This window comes from Trypanosoma cruzi, genomic scaffold, assembly GCF_000209065.1.
Source record: "Trypanosoma cruzi strain CL Brener 1047053516259 genomic scaffold, whole genome shotgun sequence".
In the NCBI taxonomy this organism is placed as follows: Eukaryota; Euglenozoa; class Kinetoplastea; order Trypanosomatida; family Trypanosomatidae; genus Trypanosoma; species Trypanosoma cruzi.
The window spans coordinates 132,854-142,945 of record NW_001849462.1 but is presented as its reverse complement, the minus strand read 5'-3'; the positions used below and the strand labels follow the sequence as shown (position 1 = coordinate 142,945).

At 53.0% G+C, this 10,092-nt stretch overlaps 1 protein-coding gene and 3 pseudogenes across 1 annotated transcript, besides 4 other annotated features; all 4 read right to left on the bottom strand.

Annotated features, from left to right (window-relative positions):
* Positions 1–5,577: part of a sequence feature (areas not merged during assembly with more than two copies in the genome that could not be assigned to a particular haplotype) that runs on past the window's edge.
* Positions 953–980: a sequence feature (AT_rich).
* On the bottom strand, positions 1,348–4,050 carry Tc00.1047053506139.170 (annotated as a pseudogene).
* Tc00.1047053506139.160 (mucin-associated surface protein (MASP), putative) lies at positions 4,891–6,093 on the bottom strand (the record flags this gene model as incomplete). The annotated part of the gene is made up of 1 exon (XM_812446.1): positions 4,891–6,093. The coding sequence occupies one exon, from the start codon at positions 6,091–6,093 to the stop codon at positions 4,891–4,893; it is 1,203 nt and encodes a 400-aa protein (XP_817539.1).
* Positions 5,578–6,384: a sequence feature (heterozygous, non-Esmeraldo-like haplotype).
* Tc00.1047053506139.151 lies at positions 6,326–6,634 on the bottom strand (annotated as a pseudogene).
* Positions 6,385–10,092: part of a sequence feature (areas not merged during assembly with more than two copies in the genome that could not be assigned to a particular haplotype) that runs on past the window's edge.
* Tc00.1047053506139.140 lies at positions 7,877–10,090 on the bottom strand (annotated as a pseudogene).

The following is a 10,092-nucleotide window of genomic DNA, read 5'->3' as shown; positions in this document are numbered from 1 at the left end:
AATGGCTTTTGAGGCTGATGTTGGCGTCGAAGGACAATATTTTGCCCATATTTTTTGGATGGTTTGCTTTGAAATCGTTCACGGAGAGTGCCCTTGTCAAGGCAATGGCGACGAAACTCACGGAGTTTGAGCCGCCAACAGGACGTCAAGCAAAGCCCTGCGTCTTGAAGTTGGCCCCTGAATTGCATCCCAAGGGAGATGAGGGTTTGCTGCCGAGTGAATATGAAAAAACGATCCGTAAAATAAAGTACGGGGTGCTGCACAAACCGTGGGCCACAAACCTTCCGCTGGTGGACGCCTTTTTTTATTTTTGAAGTCAAATCCAAGGACGGTGGTTGGGCTGCGGATGACTACGGCGGGTGAGCACCACACCACCGCCAGTGCACCCTCACACATCCATGACGCGGCACCAAAATTTCCTGCCATCCCGCCCTCAGTGGGACACGGAGCCCAACTCAACGCATTCACACGCGGTGCTCCACACCCACAGGAAAATAGACTCGGGCGGCGCACTCCCTCTCCTCACGGCCACGAAAGAAGACAACAGCCACACGCAACTGCCAGCATGCACTACAAAAGAAGCATTCAAATCCACTGCAATGTGCATCTTGTGTGTGTGTGGTTGTGTGTGCCTGCAGAAACACAAAGCAAAGAAGTAGAGAAAAAGGAACAGAGTGTGTGGAGAGACGCAAAAAAAATGTACAGCGGAGACGCATAACGGAAACAACAACAAGAAGACCGCTCAAACCCATGACTGCACTGCAGCCCAAGCAGCGGCAATTCACACAAAATTCATTTAAAACAAAAAAGCTTTCCCCCTCGTCTTATACAAACCCCATCACACAAAATAATTATAAATAAAAAGAAATCGTCCATTACTGTTCCACACAAATAACATTTAAACAACTGCTTGCCGTGTGGTCACAGCAAATTGTCTGCATATTTTGCCCGCAAAATAAAATTTAAAATTATATTTAAATGTCTTTCAACCGTCTGACCCTCCGTGTGTCCGCACATCGTTTATATTTCATGGGGTCATCTGCGTGTTGCTGCTCCCCTCAGCCCTCCCATCGGCGCGTGAGTGCGGCCCGCAGAGCACAGTCACTCGTGTGTGTGGGGACTGAGAGAAGCACGCAGACATGACGGGAGTCGCGTCACTCCATCGGGAGATTGAGCGCAGCAAAAAAAAAGAAATCATCAGGAGAGAAAGAAATGCTGACGGGACTGCCAGCGCATGAAGTAAACACAAAAAGCAAAAAAAATCTTAAAAACACGGCGGCAGGGTGTGGCTGTGTGTGTGGCGCTGCTGGGGAGGTCGCAGGTGTCCCACGTGGCAGCCAGTCACGCCTCACAGAGCCGCAAACCACCACAGTCCCAACAGAAGCAGCGATGCCAGCAGTATGCGTGGGAGCGGACTGCTGCCATCGCTGTTATTCCCCTGCGACACATTTACGAGGCTGCTGTTGAGTGCCGTGGCATTTACTTCCCTGACCTGTGTATTAACCTCCTCCTGCCCATTTGTTCCTCCTCTTGTCTCCACCGTTGGGTCGCCATCAGAAAAAGAACCGCCACCCACATTTTTATGTCCATCAGAAGATGATCCTGACGCCACCTGCATTACGGACTCCTCTCCTGCTGCAGGAGTAGTTATAGTGGACACCGCTGTTGTGGATGCACCACTACTGCCCGCATTACTGCTCCCCATCAACTGTCTCTGTTCCGTCGGATGTTTTCCGTCAGGAGTTGAGGAAGTTCCGGTTTGCTGAGCAGCTGCGGTAACCGGAGAGGCGTTAGTATCAACGGAATCAGAAGAAACTGAAGGCTCCGACGACTTATCCTTCAACTGTTGAATGTCGACTTTATTCGGATTGAAGGCGGCGATCTCATTGTCACTCAACGGGCGGTTGTACAGCAGGACGTTCGTCACCGTCACAGGCACATCTTTTCGGCCTTCTTTGTCCTCTGCGCTGCCTCCATCGCCTCCAATGTAGAAGTGTGAGATCCCTTTCGATTCTGCATTTTCCAATGCACATTGTTCATTCCCCACACGCTGACCATCGAAGTACGCGGAGCTCTGGTTGCCGTTCCGTAGCAAAATTACCACGTGGCGTTTTGTCCCCGGTTCCCCAATGCTGCTGAGCTCCCCAGAATTAGTCGTTCCGTCACCGCACAGTAGCATCCACTTCCTTTCTTTCTCGTACGACAACCCAAAAAATTTCCCTTGTTCACCCTTCATCGTCGCACCCATCACGGGAATGGGAGTATCTCCCTCCTCCGGCACCTTGTCGATGGACACCGTCGCCACAAGAGTGAAGTTGTAGTTCGCAAAGTGGTACAGCTGATTCTCCCCCTGCTTGCCAACGGGCCACTCCGCCCACGCACCATGGAAGGTCACGCCATCGGAAGTCTTTGCCTTTGCTGCTGCACCGTTCTTCACTGTGGCGTTCACCCCAAGGTACTCGTCCCTCCATGTGTTATCAGAGAAGTTGCCGGACAAAAAGCCAACCAGCCCAGCTGTCGGCATGGCAGTGCTGCAGACATTGTCAGTTGAGGGAGCCTTCTGAGCAAGTGAATTGGTGCACAGCTGAGAGACGCGGCTGTCTACATCCTTCCAGGTCTTCAGCACCTCCTTCACCCGCTGCAGCTGCTCAGTCAGACGCACAGAGACCATACCGAGTGATGGCGTATCCCCTTCTTCTCGTACAGTGCAATCAACTCATTATTATCTCCACTTTTGTACAACAGGGAGCTGGCGGCAACATCGTCTCCTTCCCCGGATACCGGCCCAATATCAACAATGTGCGTATTGTCCGTCAGCCAAAGATGGAGTTCACCCTTTTCCTTTTCCTTTCAATTTTCTTCGCTCTCAGTCTTGGCATACACCGGCAGAGTGACGAGCATCACGTCCCTGTTGTCAATCCTCGCTGTGATGAACCCGCTTCTAACGCCCTTCACATTTCCCTTTTTGTTGCCCCACACGCGCGAGAGTGTCCCGAGTGCCTCCGTCCACGAATCCCCCTTGTCAGCGGACTCGTACACCCTGCGGCGGCCATCATCACACGCAGTCATCATCATGAGTTTTTCCTTCTCCCACTCCACGACGGAGGGATCACCGCAGCCACCGTCAGACATCCCCTTCGACAGCGTCCATGTATTATTATTCTTCGAGTATAAAATCAGCGAAAGGATCTTTTCATCTTTCTCCTTCTTCGTGGCTTCCACTGGGAACAAAAGCGTACCGTCTCCCGTGTGAACACCCGATCCACCACCGCCAATCAGCCGCGTCAAGGATTGAGGTTCCTTCACAAAAGTTGTCGGTGGGACATCGTTGGTTTCTTTCCAAAGGATTCCTTTGCTGCTTCCCCCATTACCACTGACTTGACCCTTCACCAGCAAAAGCCCCCATTCATCTGCTTCACTCCCCCCAGCACAAGCGGCAGCAGGTTTCCGGCAGTATTTTCCAGCAAGCATGTAAATATCATTTCCCTCCACAACTGTTGTTGGTTGCCTCACACTTACTCTCGTTTCGCCTTGCGAACCAGCCTGAGCAGCTTCACGGGAGGCACAATTCTCCTTATCGGAAGAACATTCCACCAGCACTTGTGTCCTCATTTGAGCTTTAACCAATTCTTTTGGGTTTTCATCAGTTAACGTCAAGAGCTCCGAGGCAATCCCAGTAAAAACGTTCTTGCCGGCTTCCGTGCACTGCGCCTCGGCAACGGCAAACACTTCGCCATTCATCTCAAAAAGACCGGGAACACGGAGCAAACTCACTGTTTCTTCATCTTTCACGTCTCTCCAAACATAACGTTCCTCCTTTGAAGCCCCTTGACTTGACGACGGCATGTCCTTACTGGATGCAGCCCCACCGGTTCCGCAGCAAATCATCACGACGAGGAGGAGCAGCACCGCGGAAGTAAACACACGCCGGTACATGTTGGGCCTCCGCGGCTCACTCTCTCTTCCTTCCCTCCTCCTTCCGCTGGATCCGGTCACGCGGCGACGGTTGTGTGTGCGGGGTGCCTTGACTGCAGCAACACGTGAGAGCATATAAATATGTGTGTGTGGGCGGTGTGTGTGCTGTTGGTCCTTTCAGTGCCTTCGAATTTCACAGTAGCGATTCGCGCTTGTTTGCTTTCCTGGCGTGTCTGTGCTCAATAAGTGGAGAGAAAAGCAACAGTGGCAATACACCAGACACGTCAGCGGGGGTTAGAGCAGAGCACCCACGCAAAGAGCGGGACACAAGACAATCCGGAAGGGACAGCACGGAGAGGCATCGCACACGGAAAAGAGCAGCAACACTGAAAGTCACGGCGGGCCGTCGGTGTGAGCGACACGGCGCTTTCGAGAATGTGTGTGCATGTAAGTGCCTATACTTGCAGAGCAGCTGTGCGCCACAAGAGAGTCTGAAGAAAGCAGCGGCAGAGAGAGGCAGATAGCACACACGCAAATTACTCATATCATCACATACACACACACACACGCAGCCGCGGAATGGGTGCACTCAACCACAAAATCAAAAAGGAAAACAAAACAAAAAGCCGAAGCGTGGGACGACCAGCGCACACACACTCTCATTGCTCCCGTAAAGCAAAACACACACACAGAGGGAGAGAGAGAGAGGTCGCCCACTCAATGCAATAAAAACAAAACAGAAACAGTTACGGTGCCCCGTCCATGCAGCCAGGCAGGACGGCAGCGGTGCGTGTCGTGCAAAAGAGAGCACCAACGGGCATGCATGGGTGTGCATGCATATATACAATGGGCACATTATTGTGTGTGCCTCGTGGGGTGAGGTGAGGGCGAGAGTCCATGCAAGGGGACACACACACAGAGAGAGAGAAGGAAGAGTGTGTGTGCGGGCGGTGCATGGCTCTCTCACACTCACTCTCACGCGGCCACCACCGCAGCCGCACACGCGACAAGAAGAAGAAGAAGCAAAAAAGGGGAGGTGGTGTGGGAGACCGCGGTGCTGCCGTCACTGTCGCCAGCCTTCGCCGTTGTAGTTTTCATGGCTGCAGCTTCGACTGGTGTTTCCTTCGGATTGGCATTCATATTTTCATTTTGTTTTCCCTCTGCTGTCCCTGTACCATCAGCTGCTGGATCATTGTTCGGGATGCCGTCTTCAGTGGTCTTGTCGGTTTCATTATTGGCGGCATCACCGTTTGCCGTGGGTGATGGTGGCGTTGATCCTGCATGGTCGGCAGATGGTTCATTGTGCTGATTGGCTGTGATTGTAGCAACGTTCTTTGTTTGTGAATTGTTCTTTGGGTCCATTTCACTTTGGGGTTTTTGTAGCTGTTGCGTAGTCACGGTATCTCCAGGGCTGGAATGTTCATCCACTTGTGCTGTTGGTAGTGTTGGTAGTTGTGTTTCTTTCTGTTTCGCTTGAATGTCGCTTGTCTCCGTGAGTGCCGTATTACTTTTGCCTTTTTCTGGTTCTCCGTCCGATAGTTTTGTTAATTCCGTTTCACCTGCATCTTCTTGTTTCAGCGCGTCATCGGAGGATTCATTACTCTCGGAAGTATCCTCCAAACCGGGTTCCACGTCACTCTGAGTGCCAGGGCCGCCAGATGCTGATGAAGTGGATTGTTCAGATTTTGTTTTTTGGGGAGCAGGTTCACTTCTACTCTTATCACCTGCTTCATTTCCTTTTTTATCCAACTCTTCTTGTTTTCCCTCCTCTCCTGTATTTCTTCCTCCGGGCTTCTGCAGTGGAGCCGCTGCTGGTGGTAGTGGTGGATCTGCGATAACACCTCCGCCTGAGATATGCGCTGCATCGCCCTCCTTATTACCGCTCAATTTCTTATCCTGCAATGATACCTTCGGATTATCCTGAGATGAACCTGCATCACCGTTCAATCCTCCCTCATCCGCAGCTTCAACCGCATTTATTAACCGCATTCGAGTGGATAACAACCCGCAGTTCGCCTTTATAGCCACGCCATCATCTCCACCATTACTCGTGTGCATTAAACCGCTCCCTCCACCCTCACTGCAGTAATCGTCCATCGCGCGCCCAAAAACTCCACCGCACCACAGCACGCAGAGGGCACACACCAGCAGCACACGGCCAGTCATCGTCATCGCCATCACTACTGTCACTTGCGTGCAGCCTTCAGCAAAAACAACTCCCCGTCAACGCAGAGTGAAAGCAAAGAGGAGAGAAAAGTCACACAATCACACAACAGCCACCGCACAGCAATAAGTGTCACGCACCACAACAATTGGGTGGGCGCCTTTCAACAACAATCAAAACAAAGCAAAAGAGGAGCGCTCCTCGCCGTGCATCGTTCCTCACATCCCCACAGTCACCATTACTGTTACTCTCTTTCCTCAGTCCCTCCAGCACAGGCCTCAGGATCGTCGGGCCCTCCCAGCACAGGCAGTCCGTCATGCGCTCCCGCTGCGCTGCAACGTACGCCAGCTCCTCCCAGTCGAACAGCTCCGTGTCCTCACAATCGTCGCCATGCCCCGGCCGCACAACACACACAGCGCCACAACGTCGTGCCGCCTCTGCTCCACAATCACGAGCGCAGCGCCAAACGCGTACTGGCCCACGTGCTCCATGCGCTGCGACCACACGCGGACCAGGTTGGCTGTCATGCACTGCAGCTTGTTGTCCTTCTTGTGGTTGGAGCAGACCCTCCCAGCCTCTCAATACACGGCTTGGGTGCCGCAAGAGACTGCCGAGAGGTGCCACATGTATGGAAGATCCAATGTGCGGAAACAACGGCCACCCTCATTCCCTCACACATCTCCACTCCCTCCACTCACCCACACACACAAAAAGACGGTGTCATGGGGAAAAGAAGCCCGCCGCACAACAGATGCACGAGGGCACGAAAAAGCACCGCCATCCACGTCGCACCGCAAGATAGTGCCATGCGCACAGCACACACACGACGGCAATGAGAGGGACGGGGCACATCCAAGTCCACGGCGCTGTCCTTTACTTCTCTCTTCTCTAACGGGTGCTGATCCACAGTCGCAGTGAGGCACGGCGCACACCGTCCGCTCCCCTCCGTGTGCACTCAGCAGGCCGGCGCCCAGTCATCCTCGTGCCATCGAAAAATGGGAAACACAAACAATCGTCGTCGGGAACCATCGGTGCCTCTAGAAGGGAAGAAGGAAAGGGAATGAGGGCATGTCAACAACACAGCCAACAGTGGGACACTCGAAGGGGCACGGGGACACACAGTGACAGCGGGTACGAGAACAACAATAACAAGCCGCAGGGATTTACAAAAGGAAAGAGCAAAAAAGGGTGAGGCCCCGGCATGACTCCCAAAAGTAAAAATCTAAAAATTAGTAAATTTTGGTTCGGCAGGGCTTTTTTTCATGTGCCGAGCAGCACAAGAGAACCGTGTGGTTGTGTGTACACACATTGCCCGCACCAAGAAGAAAATCAAACTAAAACAAAAGAAAGGTTGTACTGTCCCACCAGCCCACACAACATCCCTCACATTTCATGCGGCATCCGGCCTGTTACCCCAATCCTCCTTTCGTGCAGTCGTGGGACGCACAGCCGCAGCACCGGCACCGCGTGTGGGCAAAAAAACAAAAACAAAGAGAAGAAACATGTCGCTCATTACAGTGTTCAGCAACCAAACATTACGTAAATAAAAAACAACAGTACTTATTACTCCAGCTAAACTGCATTAAAAAGAACTTTACAAAGTAAAACATTGAAAAAAACAGGCAGTAAAAGCACAGGCAATGCGGCGTGCATTCTCCGTGAGTAGTCGCTAATCCACACTCTGTGGCTCAGAAGACTGCCACGACACAAATAAAATCCCAGAGAAAGCAGCGGCACACAAGACACGCACGCACGCACGGTGTTTTTACCGCTTAAATCACGCAGTGTCAATTTCACGTCGTTGGGAGAGGCGAGGCGGTCGTCTGGACTCACGCCGCTCCAGACACTGCGAGGTGACTTTTTTTGGTGGGGATTCGTTTCCAGGGCGTCGTGCCCATTCATTTCTCTTCTGTAACATCCCCAGCAATGTGCTCTCTGACGCTGTCAACCACTCTGATCTTCTCGGGTGGTGTCGGAGCCGCTTCTCTCGTCGGAACGAGGACCCTGTCCTTGAGTGCACGCATCGAAGTGGAGTTCAGTGGGCGGCTGTACGGAAAGACGTCCGTCACCGTCACATGAGATTCGTGCCCACCGCACGCGCCAAAGCAAAACCTCAGTACCTCAGGTGGTTTCTCGCCCGTTATCAGCATCTCTTCCTCCCCCAGCAAATGACCATCAGTGTGCACAGAAGCCTTGTTGCCTTGCAGCATGAGTGCCACTTGTTATTCTTCCTTCGGCCCCCAAGTGCTGCTCCGTGTTGCTGTCTTGCCTTCGCACACCGTCTCCCACTTCTTCTTGTGGCTGCACGACAGTCCCACGGTGTGATTGGACTCAGTGTTCGCCAGCACCTCAGTCAGTGGAGGCGTGTTCCCACTCGGAGCCTCTTCGACGGTCACCGACGCCACAAGTGTGAAGTCGTGGCTCAAAGATACATGACGCACTTTATCACCCCGAGTGTTCACGGGCTATATTGCCCTGGACTCAAGTCCCGTCACTTGTAACCCATCGTTGTCCTTCACTGCGTTCCTCCACCGTTGCATGTAGGCAAAGTTACTCGTCGTTCCACGTGTCGTCACTGGCAGCATCGGACAAAACTGCCACCAGACCTGCCGTGGGGATAGAAAACCTGGAAAATAAAATGTCCTTTTGCGTCCAATTGCTGAGGACGGACTCGATTGTACTCAGTTCCTCCGCCAAGTGGGAAAGTGAAATGGCACTGCATTCACCGTTGCCCCTCCGTCGTAAAAGATGCAAATTGCCATCCGAGTGCAGCAGGGTGCTGGCGAGCATCCAATCCGCAGCACTGTCCACGGCAACCAATCCAACAGAAAACGTGCGGTTGCTGTCCGTGACCCAAAGGCAGAGCGCAGTGGCCCTTTGCTTCCCCGAGGGATGCCCTCTCTGAGTGCACAGCATGACCTTCCTTCCCTCAATGGTCGCGGTGATGAGGGCATCCACGCGCAAGCTTTCCTTCCGAGGGACTCCCGATCGTGCGTTGACCCACACAGCTGAGAGTGTCCCGATGGCCTCCGTCCACGCTGTCCCCATGCCACGCGACTCGCACACCCTCTGGTCATCCTCGCGGTCAACAATCATGAGAAGTGATCCCTCCCACTCGGTGACGCGGGGGTTAAGACATTCCGCAGGGGAAATGTCCTCAGAGAGCGCCCAGGCACTGCCGCTGTCCGTCGAGTAAATGATCGTGGAGCAAACGTCTTCTGCCTCATTCACCGCCATCAGAGAAAACACGAGCGTGCCATCCTCCATCAGAACACCTGCGCCACCAGAAGCAATGAACTCCGTCCAGTCACCTTCGTGAGAAGCAGAAGAGATCCGTTTCGGGATTGGTTTGGGGTCGTCCCATCCGATCCGTTCACTCCGCTTGCCACCCGTGGGATTCGTGACATCGCCCACAAACAGTTTCAGCTCCAAGCCGCCCTCTCTCCAACACCCACCTTTGTAGGACACATCAGAGCCTCCCGCAAGAGGAAACACTCCGTTGCCCTTCGTGATTGTTGTGGGGCGGAGCACAACACCCAAACTCTCCTCTCCCTCCGCTGCACCAGGTACAGTGTGTGCCATCCATGTATCCTTTTATTGACCTCACCAACAACAGTGGGCCAATTCCACGCAGAGTCGATGTACCCCGCAACAACACCAGATGAAAAGGGCTTACTTAATTGACCAAGTTGATATTCGGCATCCATGTGACCCTCGGCGAAAGCAGCAATTACTCCACCAGCACTGACGAGAGAGGGTGAGGCAAATGAATCCCTCGTCGTAACTGGAGCAATCCCATCTGTCGGCTGCACCAGCGTCGTCCGCAGAACAAATAGATCGACTCCCTGGAGGTAACTCAACATTTATTGAGCCACTCATCGCATCATCAATAAGATCCCCCTTTGGCTCGGTGACAGGCGTGGGCCTTTTTTCGGGTGGTGTCGGAGTCACTTGATATTTTAAACGTGAGCAAACTCAAGCTTCGTCTCGGACGTGTTGGTCGCCGTGTTGGA